Source organism: Apostichopus japonicus, chromosome 11, assembly GCF_037975245.1.
Source record: "Apostichopus japonicus isolate 1M-3 chromosome 11, ASM3797524v1, whole genome shotgun sequence".
Lineage (NCBI taxonomy): Eukaryota > Metazoa > Echinodermata > Holothuroidea > Aspidochirotida > Stichopodidae > Apostichopus > Apostichopus japonicus.
In genome coordinates, this window is record NC_092571.1 from 2397234 (window position 1) to 2423334 (window position 26101).

Sequence of the window (26101 nt, forward strand, 5' to 3'; positions counted from 1 at the left end):
GCGAGGCGCGGGGTAGGGGTAGGGATGTGGTTGTTTCGGGAGGCGCTGTGCGCAATAGATCTAGGGTACCCCCTATTTAATTTTACCTCGTGCATGGCTCTTCATAAGTCAGATATATAGATAAGAACAAAATAACCTTGATGAAAATCCGAACGTACTAACGAGATGAAGAGAAGGCCTTCTTGTACCCCTTTGCGACAACAGATTCTTAAGTCGGCTAACGGATAGGGAAAGCGCAAGAATGTGACAGGGAATAAAACGAAATCGTGCACGATTGGTGGTTAAAAAGGCAGTTAATGAAGACAATCAGGGTATAAGTTACTACCTGATCCTTCAGCTTCTTTATAAGTAACGTTTTCCTTTTCTTACAACTCATCGATAAGGAAAGCGTGCAAACTCTATTTGCTTATAAGGAGATAGCGCACCGTACTTGCATGCGAATCCTCGCGTGGCCCCTTAAAAGAGACCTTTTTTTCTTTGACTCTTCAAAGGATAGATACCACGTGTATTTTTGTCCTGGTCGGCTGGCCATATAGAAACGGGTTGCGTTTACCTGTTGCAATAGCCTGAAGGAACAAAGTAACAAAATATTCGACGAGTGGTGTTTCGTATCACTGATTCTGGAACCCAGTCGCGAGTATCTCTATTGTGTATGAGGATAATACCATAATCGGCCTGGCTTTTGTCGACGGGTGTAAATTCACCCCAGGGCTATGTATCGGCACCCGGCTGTAACACAGCTACATTCCATTCCATTATTCTCGGCCGTGGGAAAATCTGACTTTTCCATTCATCGCTTGCTGCAGGTCGTTGTGTTGTTTAGTACTGGATATGGTTGATGTCAACGGCTCTCGTTAGTGATGAACGAAACCGAACGTTTAGACTTGCCAAAGTCGTCACACCAGTTGGACGAATATGACGCCCGGTCGATAGAGGTCGCTGAGCAATCTTTTTTATTTACAAGGCATGGAACGTGGGAAGTACTGTGCCAGGGTCACACTTTCATTTGAGAAAGTTATTCAATACTTAAATACTGAATACATAACATTATCCAATCAGGTACTACTTGCATAATTGCAGAAAATGAGTTTTAATGATGTTAGTTGATGCCACGCGGTAAGACCGGTAACGTTTCTAAAGTTGTTCCTGTATTCAATATATCAACATTTAAAATTATGCTCACACTCTTGAATGCTTTTTTAACGCTATATTGATGATGACGTCGACATCTCGGCGCAGGCCTTCATATGTTAGTGTTAATCCATTGTTTTATGAATGCTAATTACTCAACCCAAACTTGTTCTTTTAATTTCAAATTAAGTAGCAGAGCACATGTGAATGGCATGTAACGCCATTTGTCCTCGCCACACAGATGCATCGTACAAATGTTATATTAAGACCATTATTTGTTTTATATTTTCCCATCGATTTTTGTGTTGCATCTGAGGAACTAGATTGATGGTCTGTGTGCTAGAATAAGTAGTTCAGCCACTTTCATTGATGGGCCTCACATGTTTAAAGGGTCATATCTCTATACATTACATACTATAGCACTTATTTTTTTTCTTGGACTATAAAATATCAATACTTACTCAATTCTGCAATAAGTCATCCTTTAATTAGTAAGAGATGTTGTTCTAATGTAGAAATATACCTCGCTAATATCGCGACTAAAACCTAATAATAACTAACAATATAACTAACTAACTATAATTTTATATATATATATATATATATATATATATATATATTACATATATATATATTACATATATATATATATATATATATATATATATATATATATATATATGTGTGTAGTCGCATTTGCTGCTGTTCTTAGCTGACCTGTATGCGGTATTTTTTTTTTTTTTTTTTTGCGTAGTAGGGAAGAATATGAATTATTTATCTATATTGCACGATAAAGCTTATGAATAATGGATGTTTTAAATTGCACAAGGCACAAACTTCAACATGACACAAATTCTCTCTCAACGACTGCTACTATAACATTTTTTTAGCCTCGGTTACTTTATTTCTGGTTACTTACTTTCACTGGTCGTGACTTGAGTGAACCGGGGCAATGAAATGTGAATAATTTATAATTCTTCCCTCGCTGTACTACGGAAAAAAAGAAGAAGAAAAAAAATCGTGTCCTGGATGGCCTCTGTCTAAAGTGATGGCGCTCTACATAAACAAATATTTTACTCAGGCACAATCTCAGAATGAAAGTAGCAGCTAATTAATGCAAACGATAACTGTTTCAACGTCGCCATGCATGCTTGAAGCACAGTCAAAGAAAGTTGTGTGTGAGTGTGTACGTGTGTGAGTGTTTTAAGAAGGAAGGGGTGGGGTTCTTTTTGGTCGTCGAGGCAGAAGTTGTTTGAGACCATTCCAAAACAAGTCCCTGCTCCAAATGAAGCGAAAAAAAGGGGAAAAAAACGAATATAGAGCTCCATATTGTCCGTTTTGGAACTGTCAACCTAATCCCCTTACGGACAAGCAAGTCGATTACAAGACAAAACTGATTACTTCCGCATATTTTCAATTAAATCCAACTTTAGTTAAATTTAACTTTATCTAATGTGAAAATCCTTTTCCTAACCTCTCAGCCGTAATATTACTAGCCTACTTAATTCTTTTTATCTGTTGTATTTCTATATACCAATGAAAGGGGGTAAAAAGAAGTTTTCATATTGTCCTTACGGATGTGGTAGGATACTTTTACGAATAGTTTAAACCCAAAAGACGATTTCACGTAACAGTGAATTTTAGGACCATTTCGATGCTTCCTTGATCCATTTATTAGCTGATTACCTCTTTATGGTCACACCTAATGCCAAGGAGTTTCAATAAGAACCTGCTCAAGTGGACAGGGGATAGGTAGGGCAAGATACGAAGGCCAATTGCCGAACCCGGTTTCTAAATATTCAGAGTTCAAAGCAAAAAGTCAACATTGTAAATTAAATTGATACGATCAGAAGCTATATGTACATTGATAGTTATCCCTAGCAAATTGTACGAATATATAAGCTAATGCTGTGAATTTTTTGAGTTTTTCTTACAGCGACAGAGAGAAACTTAATAAATAAAGGGATGTCAGGCAGAAGTTAAAATTTCTAGTTTTGATATGCGGTATAGCATCAAGAAGAACCTTTGACTGAGTGCAAATTATGGTTCGATGTGAATATGACGTTCAGCTTTAAACTATGTGTAATATCTGGAATGCTACTTTTAGGTCATATTAATAATAACATTAGCTACTATATCACCCTAAGTATACTTCATTTGATATATTGTGTTACAAATTTTGAACAACAGTACCACAATGTTTTTCTTATTTTACGTTCATATAAAGACAATAGCACCTTGGGAGTCAGTGGATGAAATCTCATATCATTTGTACCATTGTAAATATTTGTTATATTGAGATCTAGCCTCTTATGTGTGTGTTTCTCTTCTGAGAATCTGGATTAAAGGGGCCTTTAGACTTCACTTAAGTCATACTATATATCATATATAGTCCCAGAATCAGAAGAAACACATAGAGCCACATGGTAAACGTTTCTGTAGCTCAGGGTCCAGCTGGGTTCAAAGTATTCACCTTTAAAATATGCTCTGGAGTGCTCCTTTAAGGTTAGACTGAAGATGACACTGTCTCAGTACAGGGTCTGAATGTTAATGTTAATTCGTTGTAGTAAAATACTCAACTAGCAACTCGACTGTTAACTTCATATAAGCAACTTGGTTGGCATTCAACCTCATTTGTCCATATTGCTATAAAAAATATATTATTTTAGGCCATGCGTGGAAGTATTTATGTTTTGTTTTCTTGCAGTGAATGTTGTGTTGCATCTGAGCCTATATATATCCTGACCTATTATTCTGTCTATAAGACTAGGTAGTTCAACTTTTCATAGATGAGCCTCGGATATTTATAGGGTCATTTCTGAAAACAACTATAAAGTAGTATAGAAATACAACCTGCACTGATAACAGTGTTCTCATATACTACCCACAGCATACTAAAATTAATTCTGTGTCTTAAAGTCGTCTTAATGGCCTGTCACTATGCTTAGACAAGGTATAGTCCAGTCATATAACGATGAGCTTCAGGGTTAATTCAAAAAAAAAAAAAAAAAAAAAGTGGCATTAAAATGCAATCTTAATCTGCCTTGGATATAGTCTTAATCATGTCAAACGTCGTTTTCCGCCTCACGCTATGCTTTTACAGAATTCAATTTATTAAAATAGAAAGGTCTCTTACTTCCGGTTTAAAGTTGCCGTTGCCAATCATTCCTTCCTATTGGCCTATTTAATGTCCTAACATTGCTTATACAGCTAGGCCTTTGTCGGTATAACACACACAGACACAAACACACATAAGGTTGCAATGATTCGCTTCATTTTAAGGTGTCTTCGAGTCTTCAAGATTTGTGTCTGATTTTCTGATAACTTGTCTGACTCGAGTAGAGTCTTTCAAATAACATATTTCTTGTGTGTGGTTTTTGTTGATTTAATGAGTTCATCCATGCAGTTATGAAATATTAAAGTATTGTAATTGACAGTCAAACTATAAACTTTGTAAACCAAACCAGTGATCCAACGTCGATCGCCACACCCTCTCTTCTCGTCGCCACCTCCAATCCACCCACCCTCTTACCCACCCTTACCCTCAACTCACCTGAATAAACTCCAATCCCTTGGGTGACGTTAATTCCACTTCCGTCTCGTAACCTTTCAAAATCCACGATATTTATTGATATCCAGAAATGACTATTTCTTGTCCTTGATCAATATAGATAATATAACTTTTCTGGCAATTTTCATTTTAATATGATGATTTACCATTATTCTTATGATTTTCTTGTCTATAGAATTTATTTGGTCATGAATATATACCGGTCTTCCAGAATGACTTGAACAATAGTCAAATGCATTAAATAGTCTCGCTACGTCATATGCTTATGAGTATAGTTCTCAATTTGGGTTTTAACGAGAAACAGTTTGACCACATTATACGAATTGCACGTCATTACATTCGTTTCTATATATACTAACCTTAGCGTGCACATATCATATACATACCCAGATAAGAAATGACAACAGTCCATTCTCACCCTACTGCACGAGCTAAGAATGATTTCGTGTTAGGGATTACAAACGTTTGTCTCTTGCTTAAAGGGGCCTACTGGGATGATTGACGCAAATGTTATTTGTTGTAACAGTTTTTGTGTATGTACAGCAGCATATGACAACGTGGTTTCCTTTAAATTATGAGATTTTTAGATTGATAGATTTATCAGATTTGGAGGTTACTCTTTATTGTCACTCTTTCTCTATAACTTTGTTATATATCTTCCAAAAGTGATACGCCACTTTAAAGTGTATTGTCCTTCCCATATCGGATCGTATACACTGTCGTAACTCTCTCAACTTTGATAACGGATTTAGTCTGTAAACCTGCAGTAATATGGTCAATATGCTGAGATTCAACACTGTGACTTTTATCAGACTGCAATCCGCGCGGTCCCCAAATTTGCTTGTAACTCCAACGAGTGTTGCATGGTGCTCAAGCTGATGTAGAAGCCTTTCTTTTAATACTGCTACCGTTTTTTTAAGTGCATGTTATTGCTGAATTATGACAGATCTTCATTGTCTGAGAATAACTTGCAGGGGGTCGGAATGTTATTGAAATTTATACTTTTAACAACTTTTAATAATATGCTAAAATTGAGTACAATATTGATAACTTGGATATCAGTGTAGCCTCAAATTTTAGAATTATGAATAAAAAAATTCCGATACCACTATTTCAAAAAATTAAATCGTGGGGTTTTCTAATCCTCCCAAAAGTAATTCTCCGATATTCGAAAGTTTTAAAAAAGGCCAAGAGAAAAAGATAAACGCTTATTGAGTTTCAACATATATGTTACCATAATTTGCTTTATTAGTGGCAAATTTTGTGGCAATATTATTAATGGCCTTTTGGAGAAGCTTGCATGATGGTTAATTGTGTTTCATTGTTGACCTCATTGCATCTTCCCCACCGTCTCAATCTTGCTGTTTTTCTTTCACATAATAACAAAGCTTGCAACCGGCTGTTGATAAGTCAGTGTTGTCAACAGACAGCACCCGAGAAAAGTGAGAACCACTGGGATGGGGTGTCATGGGGGGGGGGTGGTGTTGCAGAGGTGTATTATCAAGCGCAACGAATAACTGATCTGATTTCAAACACACAACACAAAGTTATCGACATACATTGGTTAGAGTAGTAAATAAATATAATGTTAACAACAAATGATGTATAGGTGCATTTCAATAACGGAAGATTATGATAATTAATATCTGTTTTTCTTCAAAGTTTGTTTGCTAGTTTGTGAGTTAGTGAGTGAACAAGCTAGTTAGTGAGTGAACAGCTAGTTAGTGAACAAGTTTAAACCTAGACATTAATAAGGAACAGTTGTAGACCAGTCACCGAAACAACGCGTTAGTTCATGAAGGCCTATGTTTAATTTTTCTCTCTCTAAAAAAAAAATCGCAAATTTGAGAACTTACATCGACAATTGTGGATACGCTTGGCATACCCAATCAACTCAGATTTGAACCGAAGGAATGATGGAGTTGGGTGAGATATTTCAAACATCGTTATTTCATTCCCCGGGTACTTGATAGTTTTTTTTCAAACCAACATTTTAAGTAAACAAGGTTGTACAGGACTACATAGTGACCTGTTCTTGAGGAAACTTGTGAAAATTCGCGCCAATGGTCTTTTCTTTTGTACTTTCGCAAAGGTCAGGATACCTATCCATTTCTGGGGATCTTAATGAATTGGGGTACAGACGTAAGTATTGACTTATATAATCCGATTGGTCCAGTCCATTCTTGATTTACCTTAAAGGACAATTGTAGGTACACCATTTGTTTAAGGGGTGGGGGTGCATACCTTTAAAAATAACTGCTATCAATCTACACAGGTTTTATTATTTTTATGACGCCTTATTTATTTATTTTTTAGAAATGAAGCTTAAATCGTGAAAGGCTTATCTATAAAAATGGCTGAATTAGTTAGTCTAGTACACAGACGGCCATACTGGTCAGCTTCCTCAGAAGAAACACAATATATAACATAATTATATGACTTTTATTTCGTCAAATAACATGTTTTCAATATATTGTGAATGTTAATTGGATGTATGCATGGGTGTTTTAATCAGTCTGTTGGTTACATGAATGAAGATGCAGACTATTTTGGGGGTTGAGATATTTTATTGATAATACAATGTATTAAAGTACTTCTTAAGAAAAGTTACCCTGGAAAGAACCTGGACATGATAACCAAACAACCGAACGACTGATCCGCTCTCAACCCCAGTCCCCTTGCATCGAGACTGTGACTGCGTAATCATCGTCAGGTGTGTATCACGTTTCCCCTCGGAAGGGAACATATACTACACATGAGTTTAGCCAAAAGGCCGAGAAGCGATCAATGGATTAAAGTTACTATATAGGCCTACACTGACTTTAATCAATTATATAAAGGAGCAATCCAAAAAGTTAACATATCTTAAAGGTAACTTAATCTGAAACAAAACAGAATAGGCTATAAAAACGGGACGAAACCTCAAATGTCCCTTCTTTGTGGAGTATATACTCGGTACCATTTGCCAACACCGAAATTCTTCCGAAAGTCGTCCTTCATCAACTTGAGAGACGGGCACCAAATGTTAATCTACCTTTACATGGTAATACGTGTATGTTATAGGACTAAGTAGGGCATTAGCTTGAACGACAACCATCATTGGCGAAGTGCGGCAACTTGTCAACGTTTTTATTTATACCTGTTAACAGCCAATGTGGATCACCCGATTGGGATATATGGTGTTGTGTACCGCGCATATCAATTTCTATGGTACCGCCTCAAATCAAATCGAACCACCATCATCTTTTTGGAAAGAGATGTTTATGATAATCAACCTCGTCAAACAGCTTAAAGTAGTCTTGTTAACCTGGGAGGGGGGTGGGGGTGGCGGTATCGCATACAAATTTACTTCTGGTGCTGTCGTGCAGAATGCAGAACCGTGTAAATGTACGGACCTGGATGTCGTTCATAGATTTTTTGAAGCAAGCTGTTTATAAATAGCGTCATCTATTCAACATTTTTGGCCATATTGTATTGTTTCAACATATATACACCGTTGGCTTAAGTGTTGGGGTTACATACAAACATACCATTGGTGGTAGGATTCCATATGGATAAGGGAGAGATATAACAAGTAATTTTAAGTAAGGGTGATTGTGTATGGAAGGGGCGGGGCAGGGTGGGAGTGGGAGGAAGCTATACGTGGTACTATTGACAGCTTGTATATATCCAAGTGCGGCGGAAGCACTTTTAATCTGGAGGGGCACCAACGTCGAAGGGCACTTTGCAGAAATTCGATTGGACTGATGCAGCCTGATATGTAGTACCCTTTATAACTCTTATTGTATTATCTTATTTGCGTATACACATCACTCCATCAACGCCCCCCCCCCCCCCCCTCAAGAAAACAATGCATACTAGCACTGCAATATCTAATGTGCAAATTGGGAAATTGGAAAATCATTATAAAGTCCAAGTCCCTGCACACGCGATCGATACATGCATGAAAGCAAATGAAATATGTCAAAATACTGAAAGAAAAACAATTTTCTATGTGTTTTTCAATGGTTAAACTGATATTATTATGATCATTATTATTGTAACGACTTTCCGAATAATTCTTACCAATTTGGAAGGGTTATAACACGGCAAATGATTGTATGTTACTGGCATGCGATGTATTAACCAACGCATGCCTATATGATATGCACATTAAGATGTTGAAAGCGCGCGTAGCGCGCGAAAAATTTTGGTAATGTTTTTCGGGCAAGTCGTTACAGCCCCCCCACCCCCCAAAATCAAATTGGGCTCCTACGCCTGTGGTAGTAAACATTTAAAACTTCCCGAAATATTTCATTCGACGTGGGTTTTGCTTTGTAAACTCTTTATTTATTTAGAAATTTTTATGTAGAAAAAGGGCACATTTTTAACCTCAGGAAAAGTGGGGGGGCACGTGCCCCCTGTGCCCCCCGGTTCCGCCGCCCTTGTATATATCTGAAGTGGCAAATTGATGATGGATTTGGTCCACTCATTGAATTGACGAAGGTTTCTTGAATCAAAACCAGCATAAACACCAACAGGCAGACCTATCAACCTGTTTGACCCCAAAATAGGGAGAAAAACATTTTTCAGGGCCAAAAAATAGGGAGAACAAGGGGAAAATAGGGAGGTTGGTAATTTTCAACTGAAATGATATAAATACTCCTAAAAAAGTATAGTCTACTTATGCAATACAGTGAGAGAATCATCCAATCAGTGTTTCTTGTTATAGTTTACCGCAGCTCGCTTCGCTTTCTCCAGGGTTTCTTTAGTAGGCTTCCATTTGAAATAGGGAAGAGTGGACTCTGGGTACTCCGACTTCATGGCTAGATAGAGTAGATAGAGTCCCATCAAGCTTGAGACTTGACCGACTGTCTGTCTTGTTCTTGCGAACTACACTGAATAGCCTTTCCAGTTCAGCAGAACTGTGGGGAATTACTAAGCATAGGACTAATTGTTGGCTATTTTCAGAAATGTCGCAAGTGATGAAACATTTAAAAACTGGGAGAATAGAATATGAATCCGGGAGGCCGGGATATTCGGGTAAAAACCGGGAGTCTCCCGGTAAAACCGGGAGGGTATATATGTACACATTGCAGATTGAACACAACACAAAGCACAAACAATATAGCACTAACAGGACTTTTTAATTTGTTCAAATGACATCTTCAAATTCCAGTATCACAAAAAAAAAAAAAACAAGTCAAAATGTACCGAACAAACTTACGCCAACTGGGCGATTGTCATGACATCAACTTACGGAAAACACTGCCGGGGTATCAAGAACCAGTCCCCCCCCCCTTCTTACATTATTCATTTATTAAGTACCAGATATTATGCAAATGAGAACATTGCTCATCCCATATTCAGAGCTCCCAACTGACCCGCAATTCGCGGGTTGGACCCGCATTCTAACACCCAAACCCGCTGACCCGCGCAAGCGTCCGAAAAACCCGCATTGTAATTGTCAAGTATACAACAAAAAAATTGCATCAAATTTTGACTTAGCAACCATCATTTCTTTAGCATTTAGCATTTAGCATAATAGAGTATAAAACCTCCTTTACAGCATCATTTGAACCTCAAATTAGCCTATATTTCTTTTCATTGGGGCAAGCAGCGAACATTTTCATGCCACGGGAAAGAATGAATTATCACCTACTATTCAATTTATTGATGTTACACAAAAAAATGCATATTTCTCAGAAAATTTTGGGTGACAAAAGCCTTTCTAAGTGCCACCACATGTAGGCATCACCAGGATTCCAAAAAAATTCAAAAGGGGAGGGGGACACCCCCTCCCCTTATACCCCTCCCCCAGGACGGCGATTCGTGGCATGGACCAGCATTTGCCTTCGAGAGAGTTGGGAGCTATGCATATTCCCACAGACCTCTCCATATATTGCCACCCAACCCCTTACATGAGCCTACGAAGTGCAGCCTGCCTTCTCCTTCCCCTCTCTTCAGACCTGGTTACTTTGATTACTTTGATGACTCAAATGACATAACCAGATGAATTGGTTAGGTCTACTAGTCCATGAACCATGGTTCAAAACTTGTGGGAAAGCCATGCTACAGTTATTAATTTGACAATGTTTGCTACAGGTCTATAAACAGAGTAAAATAAATACAATTTCAATACTGCTAAATAAGAGTCTTGAAAAGATCCCTGATATTGTTCATGTTTGGTCAGAGGTAAATGCATACAACGCGTACATCCATTCAGTAAAATCTACATGATGAGTGAACGGCTAAAATGCATGCATATGTAGTCGTTAGTTTATAACACTGACATACCACATTAGCCAACATACAGTAACAAACATAGAAGAAAGTGTTATCAATTAATTAGTGATGGCAATTAATTATTAATTAATAATGGCACATACCAGCCATCAAAGTCTTTAGAAAGGATTACAATGATCAAAATATTAATTCGAAATGGTAAATTTGTAACCAAGACAGTACAGTATATATGAATATTTATTTTAGCAATTTTCTTTTAACAAAAATCGTGGTATAAAAGTCAGTAGGTGGTAGTCAAATTTGTGCTATTTCTAATAAGTGTAAATAAGTGTCGCATAGACTTTCGCTTGCTACTCATTGAAACTTTCAAAAATAACATTGTGTCTGAGGTGGTTGATTTAGTTGGGAAGGGGGGGGGGGGATACTTAGGGTTAAAAACCTGGCTGTTTTTTTAAAAACCTGTTTTTATATTCTCAGGGATCTAAGAGGGGCTGCTAGCCAGGTATGGCAGTCATCAGTCATTTGGCCCTTAGTTCCTCATCATTTTCATCCCTATACATAAAACGTTTAATATGATACACTGAAAAAACTGCCAAATGTCAGAAATACTACAAGAGAAATACGCCCTGTCTTACCCCTGACGCTAACCCTAACCCTCTAACAACTAATACCCCTGACTCTAACCCTAACCCTCTAACAACTTTAAGAAGAAAAAGATTACTCCAAATAGAGTTTAAATAGCAGTGTTGTGTTTGCAGGATTACATATGATATCGCTTAAATTTATGCAAATATAACCAAGCACTTAAATACATATCTGACCCCATTAAGCTGGGGGAAAAACTTCATTGTGGGGATTGGAACCTTTAGTAACTCTAGGTTATCTATATAACAAACTCTTTCAGTTAATCTGATACGTCATGTTTCATGACAGTCTGTAAAGTTCTACAACCACAAACTACTGCATAGACCCTACAGTACAACTTTATGCAAAAGACATTTCACACCATTTAAAATCAGTCAAACAGCTAACCTGGCAAGGTGGGCAATTATAACTTTTTGGTAATAAACTTTTCAAGTTTTTATGGTGCAAAACAGAAAAAAATGTAGCTAAGATAAGATATCACAGTTACTAAAACACAACATGCATACAGCATCATAAGGAAACAGTGTCACAGTGACTAGTTTTACATTTTGTAGGTCAAATGTTTACATGATTTAAAAGAAGAACTAAAATTGCACTTTCAATTGAGGAGTAGAACTATTACATTCTTAAAGGCTTTCTTTCCGAGGAAGTAAATTTGGAGGAAGAATATATAGTGAGCTACAATGATTACTCTTCTACCTCAATTCGTTTCAGATGTTTATTATCAGAATCCTGGTAAATATTCTTTACTCGTCAATAGGCAGCTCATGACGTACGTCACTCCAAACAGTAGATTCAGCTGCGCTGTTTTATATGGTAATAACTTCAGGTTACCTCTTCTGAATTCTTTCTCCAATTTGAAAGCGACAGTCAACGTCAAAAATGGCAAAAAGAAGGCTTTGGAAAAGTTCACTCCGAGAACGACGATGATAATGTAAGGTATAAATAGCAGGAAACAGAATAGAATGTAGGATGCCGTTGGTCCGAGCATAATGGCAACCGTCGTCACGTTCGCAGCCATATCATTTTCAGCATCTCGGCTGTTATTGGCATGCACAATAGCTTCAGTTATAAGCACCACTGGAATTGCATACCAAAACGGTAATAGTTTCAACAGTCCCGTTTGACAGATGAATGTAAACATCACTGCTACAGGTCCAAACGAAAGTATTATCACAATATCTCCGAACGCATGGTATTTTAAGCCGATGCCTCCCGTGTAAAGGAATGAGCCCGAAAGGCCACCAAAGAAGACAAGGGCTATGTGTTCAACACTGGCTTTGGACGTCAGACAAATGCACAACACCGATGCACAACCTATGGCATAGAGGCATGCACCGAACGATGCAACTTCCTGCGGGGAAAGTTTCTGATCAACCAGCGTTCTATCGTCACTTTTCTTGGAATCGATGCCTCTTTTGAAATCGTAATAAGTATTTACCAGATTTCCAGCTCCATGCACCGACAAAATTGCAATGGCGGTGAAAAAGAAGACAAAAAGATTGACTTCATTAATCTCCTTGTACCCTAAAGCAGTACCAAGTAATAATGGAATGAGACTTGTGCTAAAGGACCAAGGTCTCAGGGCACTTAAATAAGTTCTGGCAACATCTACAGTATTATATTCTTTACTGCATATTTCCAAAGCTTGACCGTCGATACATGAAGTTCTATGGACGTTAGAAATTGATCCAGATGGACTCTCTATGCCACAGTTCTCCGAGCTTGGAACACTAGCGGTTATATAGTTATGCTGAAACTTTATCGCGCTACTGATACCTGTACAGGCTGTAGGCATTGATAAACCATTCAAGTCGGTACTAACGTTAGTACTTATTTGTAACGTTAGGTCCACCTCTGTAGGCCTATCCATGCTGGTAATTTCTTTACTGCCTTCCATAATTTTCACTTCTGTTTCCTATGATTTAAATTTGATATAAACCAACTGATTGTTGTTCACTTTTTAATTTGTCCAACGTTCTCAAATTTCCACACATGTTTGACATTTCAGTTCTCGTTGCTGATGTTTAGGTGCGGTGACTGGAATTTTTTTTCGATATCTGTTAGTCATGTTATCATTTAGATTCATACATTTCGATATAAGAAAAAATAAGTATCGTCTTTTAAAAGTTTAAGGTCAAGTTATTGAAAGCTATTAATTTAAATTGAAGAGAAATACATGTCTAATAGTTTTTATAGTTTTTACTTAAAATGGCGGCCTCCAATGCCAATGATGAAATGATTTGTAATGACGTCATTGGTTTGTGACGCAATTTATTACTCACTTATGAAATTATGGTGCGTTTTGTGATACGTGTGTGAACGAGCATCCTGTAGAGGAAGAACACATAACCATGAAATAAGGGGAGGGGGTTCTGACAATAGGACCTCGGTACGTTACAGCAGTGTCCTCACAACGACCACAGATATGCTACGAAGAGCAGAACTAATCAACGATAGCAACAGTGGCGTGCGACGGATATCAAATTTGGGAGGGGAACTCTAAATTTACCCCTTATGACATATTTATATACTAATTTGTAGGACATAATTCTGTCTGGAAGGACCAGAGGCGAATTCATATGTTTGTGTATAATAGATAGGTTGTGTGGGTTGAGGATTCAGATAGACGTTAACATTTCAAATGGTACGTTCTGAGGGATAGTAGGCCTATAATAATTAGTCTAAAAGCAATGTGTTGCGCTTACAAATATTCCTGAAATGGTTGTGAGAGGTTTTACATCTTGAGGTCGTATTCTTCCCCGTGTTGGAATGTAACAGACCCTCCTTTTTGACTAAGAAATGCAATTTAATGAGTGTTTCAATTAATGATTTAGAAAAAAATCTTTATAAAATGCTTGAAACTATGTCCAAACCTCTCTATTTTAACACATTCTGTTCACCTGTACTTTGATTCGTGCTCTTTGACATAGAGGCCGAAAAAAAGTCGCGGCTTTTGCTGAGTCCCGCCGTCATTGGTTAACCTTTCGAGAGGTTATACATAACTTTAAATGTGGGTACCACACCTGGAGTGGCGAAGATAGATATAACATATTTTGAATATTCGCATTTGAATAAATCACATCATTGCGGGATAAATTGAGTTAAAGGAACGCGAAAAAAGAAATGCTTTCTCGACGTAACCCCGCCATGATCATACGATGTATGGAGACTTGGGTTGAGAGTAGACGGCCAAATTGTTCGTTTCGTGCATAGGCTCTCTATATGTTGGTGACATGTACTTAAACAAAACGAGTCAATTACATCGTTGTGAATAACGTATGCATCCGGGTTCCGTACACTGTATATTACTAACTCCATTTGGCGTTCCAAAGTATCCCACCATGTACTGGCGCAGCGAGGCGAATACATATCTACACTCATTAACTGTACTATTATCTGTTGAATATTCAAATTTAAACCAATCATATCGTTGCAAGATAAACTGTGATAAATTCACGAGAAAAAGATGAATTTATGCGTTGTTCTAATACCTTTGAAGGTTTTAAAGACGTTTTTATCATTCTCCTGCAACCTAACACATTTGACTTTGCAATGAAAGTACTCACCAAAATTTTCGAGTGATTTCAACAAGTAAAACCTGACCGTTCCGTATTCACTGCGAATTAACTATTTTGCACATGTTATAAGAACTTCAAGTTAACCATTGTACATTCACTCTGAGTTCTTCACAATACGCATAAATCTTTCGCCTTTTACTAAAGATTTCCGTGTGAAGGACTATATATGAGATTATCTCAATTTTTCTCAACCCTTCGAAAGAAGGGTACAAAACGAACATAACAGTTACTTTTAAAGGTCACCTAACATTGTTGGATAGATAGATTTCCATGCATCATGCAAGTTGCAATGATTGTTAGGTCTAATCTAATTTCTTCTAAAGAATCAAATTTCTATTCTCCACACCAAAGACATCTTTAAATCATGATGAAAAGCATACGACCTCTGTATTAAGGACAGCTATGGTAGGGGGGGGGGGGTGGGGAGGTGTTGGATGGGGTAGCAGTCTTTCATGGGTATAGGTCATGTTGATAATAATAACAATAATATATCTCATGGAATCGTAGCCTCATTTTTCTCTTTGTAAGGCTGAAATTTGAATGAAGATATTTCTGAAACATCCAAATTACTTGCCAATCCCATTGTGGCCCTAACCTCGGTATCTTGCTTTTCATTCCCATTCACTGTTACACCCCTTCCCCAAAACAAGTTTTCAGTAACATTTCGGTTCAAATTAAGTGAATTTTCCCTTCCTCCATAGCTGTTCTTCCTCCAAACTAAATTCATGTTGATATATACGAAAAACAACGTTCCGTGTCCTTGTTGTTTCATGTTAGTTTATAGCACTAACCGATCGGAATCGAGTTATTTTCTACATCCTTGCATGATTATCCCTTAATTACTGTACTTCGTTCATATGTAGCACTGTTTCATTCTAAACTTGAACAGGTTACGGCAACAAGACTAGCACCAGTTCATTGCGTTGCGTTAACTTATCTTTGTTAATGTTCCATGCAAAGGTGTAGCGTTAGTATTTCTATTCCAACAAAGTACCATTTCGTGCCATTAATTGCAGTCTTTTTGCTGGAAAGTTAGGCCTATTTCATTCATGCGAGCAACTGCTTTCGTTTTAAGTAAGCCTAACGTTCCTCGTTAGGCCTAACCTAGTAGTATGGCTAGTCTTGGCATACTCCACAGTGACGCTAGCTTAATTTAGGCCTAGCCTAAGCTATGTAGCATAACACTGAAAATGCTGTTGTCTGAAATAAAAATGTAATTGGTTTGTTGTGATGCAAGACAAACGTTTCTCTGGTTTTCCCTTAAGCAACCAGATCTTACTGATTTTGGTTGTTTGCACAGCAAACATGGTCTCAAAACATGTAACAAAATACATCAAAAAGATATCTCTAATATTACAGATCTATAGTCTAGCCTTTGCAATATATGTTACCAACATGCACATCAAGATTATTTGTATCTTGGCAGCAGTTTGACGAAACTCCGGACAATTTCCATGGCACTAGCCTTAAAAAGAAAAACATGCACCATACCAGCATGCAGTCCTCTTAAAAAGAGCGGAATGCTGCCGTAAAATGCTACAGTAAAATCATGAAATTTCATGAGATTGTCGTAAAAACTCTGGCTGACCAAATTAATAAGCTTGATGAAAGGACATCTGTGTAAACATGCATTTGGTTCTTGGAATTTACAAAATTATAACTGATTATTGTTTGTGTTTGCCCATGAGACCCTTGGATCAATGCCTTCTTGTAAAGTTGTATGTTGTAATTCATTATTGGTCAAGGGGTGTCATTGGCATTTAGTCAGAAAGCTGGACATTAGGGTTCTTGTTTCTTTCAAAGATAATATTGTATTGATACCATCAAATATCTGTTGTTTCTTTTATTCAGCTAAGATGCACTGGAGATTTTAGCATGGAGGGTCCCAAATATGTTCACCTTAGCATTCATTGTCAGCTAGGTAACTGCTTTGATCGTAAAGTGTACATGCTAACCTGTGGTTACTCTGTATACATAATATTGTGGTTTGCTGTCAGAAACCACTTCCACACTGTTAATCGCAAGGATCCAGGCACAAAATATACTTGGGCAGTGCTTGGTAATTGCTAGGACACAAAGCTAAGGACAAAGAATTTTATCAGATTCATCATCATTATTATACTTTAAAATAATTTTAAAATTTTATCTCACTATTTCGCTTTCTCAAATTGCAAATGCTTTCACATACCATGCGATTCATAAACCATTTGGATCAACTTCCATGTATTATTCTTTTTGCATCCCCCATTCAGATGGTTATGATGTAAGGAAAGCATTGGAGCGACTTTTCCAGCCATGAGTCAGTTTATTGACGGCCTTAGAAGCCGTCACGAAGAATCCAGGACCAAAGCCGCCAAAGCTCTGCAGCACTATGTCACGACAGAGCTCAGAGAAGTGTCTGCCGATGAGCGGGCCTCTTTCATGGACGATCTCAACCATCACATATTCGAACTAGTTTCCAGCACGGATGTGAATGAAAAGAAGGGAGGGATTCTTGCCATCGGTATGTATGTCATTGGTAGAGTTCCATTCATGCATTTTGTTAGTAAAACTGTACTGTATGCACGTGGTAATCTGTGTATATATATAACAATGTGTAGGTAGTACTTTTACTTTGAAATGGACTCACTCCAGGGAATAATTTTTTAAGGTTCTGAAATTTGTCTCTTATAAAATAATACAGTTCATGTGTAAGAAAAAAGTGTGATACATTTTTGGATTTGTATAGCAATTTGACCATGTTATATAGCATTTTGTGATGATGCGATAATGGACAGACTAATTCATGCACTCGTTCAGGTGACACCTGTAAAGCACACATTTTGCAATTATGAATTTCGACATGATGTGGATAGATGATGAATTTCAGACCACAGTAAATTCTGATCATATTATTTCTTCTTAAACATTGATGAATTATATAATTGACGTCCATCCCATATGTTGACATCGTCAAACGATTTATCACTGTGTATAAGTGACACTGGTTGCAAAGTATGTTCAAAATGTTTAAAATGTTACCATGACCATGGTGCAGTGAACTTAGGCTTGGCTTAGCGGTTAGAGGGTCCACCCCACAATTATTCCTGGACTCAAATTAGCACCAAGGGGCAGATTCTCTTGACCTGTTCAACTTTGCAACTTTGTAGCTCTGTTGAGTGGAATCTTCCGTGGATTTGTTTTTTTCTGATTTTCGAATATTGGGAAATGGAGTTTTGGTTCTGTTCTTTAAATAGTTTGAAACTACCTACTTCATCATAGCTTCATTACAGTGATGATGAATGAGGTACCTTCCTCCTGCACCCCCCTCCCCCCCCCCTTCGCAATATTTGAGAAAGTGAACAGGTGCTGACATACACTCTTGTCTATGTCATTCGGACATTAACTAGCAGTCCAGGGTGCAGGAGTGGATGCAGTAATAACATGTCTGCCTCATATAGGACTCTCTGACTACTCATCGAAAGGAGAGGCTTGGCATCAGTCGGTGTGCATACATAATCATCGCATGGATATGGTTTGGAATGAGTTTTCTGTTGGTATCCTTACCCTTGGGGAAGATAATAATAATAATAATATTCCACTTTTATATAGCGCTTTATACCAGCAATAGGTCTCAATGCGCTTTACAGATGATATGTTACCCCTGGTCAATGATAACCTTTCCCAAAGACAATCCCTCCAGGCGGCTGCAGTTATATACTGTGCCCTATGACAAGTTACCTCACAGGTACTCATTTAACCCCTGGGTGGAGAGATGCAATTGAGATAAAGCATCTTACCCAAGGACACAACGTAGTGAACTAGATAATAAACTAAATGAAACATTTCATGGTGAGAGAGTACAGGTTGACATTGTACAGGTACTCAAACTGATGATCTATGCTTGAAACCCCCCTCTCGTTTCTCTCTGGCCTTAACAGTGAGTCTAATCGGCGCGGATGGAGACATCGCAACAAGAATCACCCGTTTTGCAAACTACCTGAGGAATTTACTCCCGTCCAGTGATGTCATCGTCATGGAGATGGCAGCTAAGGCCATGGGGCGACTGGCTCTGGCGGGGGGTACTTTTACACCCGAGTACGTGGAGTTTGAGGTCCGAAGGGCTCTGGAATACCTGGGAGGAGATCGCCATGAAGGAAGAAGACACGCAGCGGTTAGTTTACCTTCCTTTTGCAATTTGAAGACTTTCGGATGAAATTTCTACCTTATTAATTAATTAATTAATTTTTTGTTTTATTGCAACATGTATGGCTTCTTCAGACTTTACATCAAATGATCAAAATTATAAATGTGTAATCTCTAAAATGCTATTACTTTAGTTCAAATTGGTATCTTTTTGGGTATCAAAGTCGAGTTTGGTTGAAAAATTTAACTCGTTCTTTAATTTTTGCCATGAAAATGGCTGTTATGCTACCGAAAAATATGAAAAGGAAAGAAAAGTGACTATCTCAGTACTTTTCAGTAAATATCTTGCGTCACTTCAATCATCGTTCATTAGGAAGTATGTTCATTAGTGCCATGTACTTTATAAATTTGTCATCCAGAATCATGAGACATGTGACATATTAAAAGCCAGTTTTGCAAAATAGGAAATGGTAGTGAGTACTGAGTTCAGCGGTTTGACTTATTTCCCCTTTTTTCTTCTCGAAATCTCAAACAGGTCTTGGTGCTGAGAGAGCTTGCAGAACATGCTCCAACATTCTTTTTCCAACAAGTCCAGCCTTTCTTTGACAACATCTTCAATGCAGTTAGAGATCCCAAGGTAAATTGGCATTTTTTTAAAAAATGTTATGATTAAATGTTCAGTTTATAGGGCAAATATCTCCCTTAAGCCCGGGTCACATCTGCGCGATTCAACACGCGATTCAACTCGCAACTAAAATCACGCGAATCAGAAAAGTTGCTTCTGAGAAGTTGCGCTGATTAGGACATTGCTCTATTGCAAATCAACCCAAATCGACGGCGCAACTTTTACGCGATTCAACCTTCAATTGTATTGCGAGTTGAATCGCGCGTTGAATCGCGCTGATGTGACCCGGGCTTTAGACAACCATGCCTCGTACCTTTTGGTTGTCCGGACAGCAAATTTGGTTTTCCTAAGAGATGCAGCAAAGCATTAGAGAAATGACCAATATGTTCACTATAGGAGAGATGTGTAGGTTTAAGTGAATAGAACACCAGCTTTGGGCCAGTCAAACTATCCTCCGGGTGGATCATAGGCCTACCTCTATTTGGTTTTATTTCAGTATCTCCAAAGGTGATGAATGGGGCTACCAATTTTATCATTTTACATATCTACATTTTTTGTTAGTTACAATAATTTGACAATAATTTGATGTAAACAACTAATCCTCCACAAGAAAACCTCCAAACAGAAATTTGGTCATCTCGGACAACTGGATGACCATTGTAAATTAGCCGTGAGTTTAATTCCAGATGTTAGCTCAGTTTTAAGTTTGGATTTCAGTTTGACATTACACTCTGACAAACAGATACCCATCCTGGCAAACCTAAGCCTTTAATAGTCCTGATGGCTGAGATATGAGGTAAACGTGTTATACTGCTTAAATTTCGGTGAGGCAGTGGCGGCCAGTGGGGACAAGTTTTGCCCCAAATGCTAGTACTATTCTTTCTGTGTCAAAGTTCAAAGCAAGTACACTGATAGTATGACTAATCCCAAAATCTGTTATCGAGTAGCAAAACAGGATGTTCTTACTGGGTGTACAAGTGTGTTGAAGGGAGACATGAAAGTAAAGTTTTTTTATTAAAGGGAAAAAAATGTACCAAACAGGTGGTTTATGATCTTGTTATGTTAGTTATTAAGTGTTGATCAAAGCTTACATTACACAATAACAAAATATTCATAATTTGTGAAACACTTTTAGCCCCCACCAAAACCCCCCCCCATTTATTGATAACAATAATAAATAAACAATGACGCTGGTGTTAGACTACCTGCTGTGGTGTAAACTACAAACGGAGAAATTCATGCGCATCTATGGTAACATCGTTTTAGGTAGGTTGACACCATGGCAGTCTGGAATTGCAAGTGATGATAGTAGTACATTACTCTATTACACCTCCTGACATTCACTGCAACGTTGTGGTTTGCCTCTTTTAAACAGCAAGCTATTCGTGAAGCTGCCGCAGCAGCTTTGAGAGCTTGTCTGGAACTGACAGCCCAGAGAGAAACCAAAGAGATGCAGAGACCTCACTGGTATGAGGTAAGTCATCATCATACTTGAAATACTCAAGATGTGTACTTCATATATATATATATATATATATATATATATATATATATAGTTCATGTGTACTTGATATATATATATAAGATGTGTACTTGATATGTATATTTATATATATATACTAGATGTGTACTTGATATACATATATACTTCATGTGTACTTGATATATATATATATGTATATATTAGATGTGTACTTGATTTGTATATTTATATATATACTAAATGTGTACTTAATATGATTTCCATACTTTGGTCTGCTTCATATCAACTTGGCACATGACATATGCCGCATATTGACTTCACAGATTGGATAAACGTGATATCTTCTAGGCACTTAATATACCTCAATGTCATCTCCATACTTTTTGATTGAATTTAACATACTTGATATGCAAAGTATCATACTTAATATGCAAATTATCAATTTGCATAAACTTGATTTCATCTCCATACCTCATTCAATTGTCATCATCATCTCACTTGATGGTACTTCGTTCCGTTCTTGAAAGCTTCCAAGTGAATTGGATCGTCATATTTGAATCTATGGTGGGAGGATAATGTATTTAACCAAACTAAGTATAAAACGTGTTCAAAATCTACAGGTTAACTGGCACCTGATACTTTGAATATTATGTAAAACATGACCCTTGACCTGATCTGGGGGTTAAGTTGCTTTGTAACAGTATTAAAGGAATCATAAAAAACAGGATATATTTACCCCCCCCCCCCTCTCTTGTGACACCCAGGAAAATTTGTGTTGGAAGCAGCCCAGTTTAAGCATGAAGAGAACTAGAACAGGCTCTAAGTTAACCAGCATATGTCTTTTTCCAAATACCAGAACTTTGTTAGATGTTGTAAATATGTTACTTTGAACAGAGTATATCAAATCATAAGGGTGTCGAGAGTAATTAAGTGCCTTCACCTTAGCCTGCTCTTTTTTCTTTGTCTTACACAAGATAAACATTTGAATATTTTCTTTCCACTCATGTGAAGCAATCTTACGAAGAAGCGATGAGGGGCTTTGAGGAACCTATCGAGAAACAGAAAGGACTAAACCGAGACGATAAACTCCATGGAGCACTTTTGATCATCAACGAACTGATCCGGATCAGCTGTGCAGAAGGCGAGGTAAGGATCGTTTCAGACGATCACTCGTCAGTTCTAAATATGACTTTGAAAAAAAGAAGAAAAAAACATGTAAAATGATGAAATTTATGAGTCATCAGTCGGTGATCCTGATGGAAACATTCTTAACAAACTGTGTAAAGGAGAGATTTCATGGGATCCAGAGTACGCTGTGCATGAATATTTCTGTGCTTTCATGAAAAAACACACAAGTTTCCTATTCAATTTGGCAATTTGGAAAATGCAACCTTAACAAAAATGTTTCATCATTGATAAAGTTTTTCGGTGTAGTGGGCTTAGTAGGCAATCCTTAGCAGACCAATCCTGCATCCACATCGACTGTTTGTGAAGTTCGGAGGAGGTACCGTGTCTCGTTTCTGAGTCACACAGCATTAGCTATACCTAGTCATTGGTTCTGATATGTATGATTTAATGGGTATGATTATGATATTTAAGCAAATCATAAAGGTAGATCAATTCTATGGGATGTAGTTGGAGGAGTGAACAAATAAACAAAATGTAGATCTTCTCTCTTTATTTACTCATGATGTGATATATGATATGATATTATATGAGATGTTATATGATATGATATGATATATGATATGATATAATATGATGTTATATGGTACATGATGTGATGTGATTTGATATATGATTTGATTTGATTTGATATGATTTGATTTGATATGATATATGATATGATATGTGATATGATATATGATATGATATGATATGATTATTTTTGCAGAAAATGAGATTGGAAAAAGAGGAAATCTACCAACAGCAGATGCAGCATGAACACAGCTTTAGAGTAAGTGGTTCAGAAATGATTGATGGCTTTATTCTCAGCTTTTCCAGATAACACAGCAGCGTTCCTGCATTTATTAGCAGCAACACCCGATGAAACGTGTGACAGTGGTGTTTTGTCAGTTAATTTACTATAGGGTATCGTGATTGTAAATAAATAATAATAATAATAAAAAATATAAAAAAAATAATAGGAAAGAAATTCCCTTTTCAAAGTTTGGTGGCCCTGCAAAGACTTAACAGTATAGCGACTAAGTGACGCACTGATATCTTGACTGATCTTTTGTATCCTTTGAATTTTTTTCATCATCCATAAATTTCTGATTGGATGATGTAGCCAAAAAAAGAAGAAAAGAAACAGAGGACCACATATTCCTTTTATTTATACTAATTAATCATTAATTAAACCATTAACGATTATATATCCTTTATGAAACCATTATAGACAACCTGTCTGATTTTTGTATTATCGTATTTGAGCGATTCATCTTCTTCTGTCACAGGACGTCGGTTCAAGTCATAGCCGAAGTAGATCTCAAGGTGGGCCCACACCCAGCCAATCCGCATATTCTCAAAATATCATCTTCTCACTGGTAGCCCCCAACGTCGAAATCAAGTCTCGATTTTCAGAGAGCAGATACTGCAAGGAGCTGATGGCCAACAAATTTCATGAGGTAATCTTCTGATTCTTGTAAAGAAATATTCATGCAGGGTTCTGCCGCTGCCGGTCGGGCCCGACCAGCACGCTGAATTACCGACCGCCACAATCTGCCTGAGTGACTTTTCCGACCGGCACTTATTTTCGATAGGAACTCCAAAAAACAGCTCCATAGCCGGAGGGTCGAACGTACAGAAACAATCTGTTTGAGACTAGGGGAAATCCAGTTCATAACTGTTCAAATTTCAAATATCCAACACATCACAGTGTCATACTTAGTAAAAATTACCAGAGTTCCGCATTCCAGACCAATGACTGTTTTCCGTTTCCAACTCCCGATCGTACTTTTGATAGTTTCATTTATATCTATTTTTATCGCGCGAGACACAGGCACTATCCAGCTAGCTAGTACACATACGGCCGTTAACCTTCGTAGCGGGTGAATTTACATCATATTGCATTAGGCACGACCAGCGCACTCCGCCTCGTAGTGACTATACGTGACGGCTACACGAACTAGTCAGCCACGTGCACGGTGCATTGCTACTGCTTTCTAGTATACTTAATAGGCACCACCGGCTGGTCTGTACTCTGGTGCTCCAGATATTTGTCCTAACTTTTTTCATTAATTATGAAAAATTCCAGACATGAGATCTCATTTCAAAGCTATCTAAATGTGGCTCAGAATACTCGGGAAGGGCCGTTTCCGGCCATCTGGGGGGTTTCCAAAACCCAAAATTTTCTTGTACGCTCCGCGCCAACTGATGGTGGCGCTCCGCTTAGATAGCCTGCCGGCACTCATTCCACCCTGGGCAGAACCCTGTTCATGGTATCTGTACTTTACCACATAGTGGGGAAATTCTGGTGGGGCATTTGACTGTGGTTTTGCTTGAAGCGTGTGGTACTTGATGGAAAGTTGAGTTTCACTAGACACATCATTACTTTCATTTGCTACTCCCTTTAGCAACCTTCTGGTGAAGTAGCCTGACCTAAGATCTGATAAGACAATATGTGGCATCTTTTGAAAGGAACCAAATTAAATGAAAAGCTCACTCGATAAAATGTCTTCAATCAGACCTTTAATGTTGATAATCATTAACAGAAGACTTGGACGATCTTTCAAAGAAGGTAAATGTAGAAATTTTTACAAGTTTTCTGAATTTCTTCCATTTTTTATCTCAATACATTACATGTATAGAGATATTGTAACAGTAAGTGGGACTCTCTCTTCTCTTAAAAATTTTTCAGCGTCTTCATATAAAGTTCTTTTTCTCTGGAATTTTCAGAGCAAGCATATATCATATAGGCCAACAAAAGTTACTATTTTCTATTTGAGAATTTTATCTCATTCTATGACTTTTTCACCGATTTATGTCCAAATTGGGCCAATTTGGACCGAAATACAGTTTAAACAACCCATTTTTGCACACGCTCCAAAACTTATGTTTTATGAAAGAGAATAGAATAGAATTGTCTGTCAACAGTGGTATCGTCTAAGATAGGGTCCTATGTATTATATATTTTATTAACATTTTAAACTTTCATTTGTTGTTTACAGGTAGGTATTAATAAGAATTTTACTAGCTGTATATGACATTTTATGGCTTTTATTTGCTTTATTTGATGTTTAAATGATTTTTCTTTCTTAAAACAATACTGAGCTGCCGCCCCTACTTTTAGTAAAAAGGTCCGTTTTTGATGAATAAGCCCCGCCCCCAAGTCTGTTTTGTAGCAGATTGGCTATGACTCATGGCAGCTACATGTTAGATATACGAAAATGGCTACCCTCGCGACCAATTGTCTATACTGTAGTTAGGTACGCCAGGTGTAGTGTATTGCATGCTAATTATATATACAAATTCTGTACTGCTGAATTCTACGTAGTGCATTTAATTTATATTAGGCCTTCGTTTTTGTAACATCCATTTAAGGATAGTACTGGTGTTCAGGTAGCTTTTCAGAGCAAGGGCCATGATAAGTTTGTTTGATTGCCCTTCATGTATTTTGTATAATTACGTATACACATTCTTGTATTTCTGAAGGCTACTTACTGTAGGCCTACTGTAGGCCTAGTGCATTTAAAAAAATATATATATAGGCCTAG

The 26101-nt window shown here is 37.5% G+C and overlaps 2 protein-coding genes and 1 non-coding gene across 4 annotated transcripts in view; 2 read left to right on the plus strand and 1 right to left on the minus strand.

The window, feature by feature from the left end:
* Positions 1-9219: 9219 nt before the first annotated feature.
* On the minus strand, positions 9220-13807 carry LOC139976066 (ubiA prenyltransferase domain-containing protein 1-like). The gene has a single exon (XM_071984483.1). It carries the CDS (start codon positions 13470-13472, stop codon positions 12297-12299), a length of 1176 nt encoding a protein of 391 aa, XP_071840584.1. The 5' UTR covers positions 13473-13807; the 3' UTR covers positions 9220-12296.
* A 1440-nt stretch (positions 13808-15247) lies between these two features.
* Positions 15248-15362, plus strand: LOC139976590 (U5 spliceosomal RNA). The gene has a single exon (XR_011796222.1). It is a non-coding gene; the product is annotated as a U5 spliceosomal RNA (small nuclear RNA).
* A 625-nt stretch (positions 15363-15987) lies between these two features.
* The window catches only part of LOC139975837 (serine/threonine-protein kinase mTOR-like), a 97830-nt gene continuing 87716 nt past the window's right edge, over positions 15988-26101 (plus strand). The window contains exons 1-8 of one of the 2 annotated variants that reach the window (XM_071984061.1): positions 15988-16120; positions 17406-17656; positions 19074-19306; positions 19814-19915; positions 21279-21377; positions 22398-22532; positions 23281-23343; positions 23843-24013. In XM_071984061.1, coding sequence (XP_071840162.1) covers positions 17449-17656; positions 19074-19306; positions 19814-19915; positions 21279-21377; positions 22398-22532; positions 23281-23343; positions 23843-24013 — 1011 coding nt within the window. In that variant the 5' untranslated portion in view covers positions 15988-16120; positions 17406-17448. The remainder of the gene's footprint in view (positions 16121-17405; positions 17657-19073; positions 19307-19813; positions 19916-21278; positions 21378-22397; positions 22533-23280; positions 23344-23842; positions 24014-26101) is intronic. The other variant, XM_071984062.1, reaches the window with a different exon arrangement.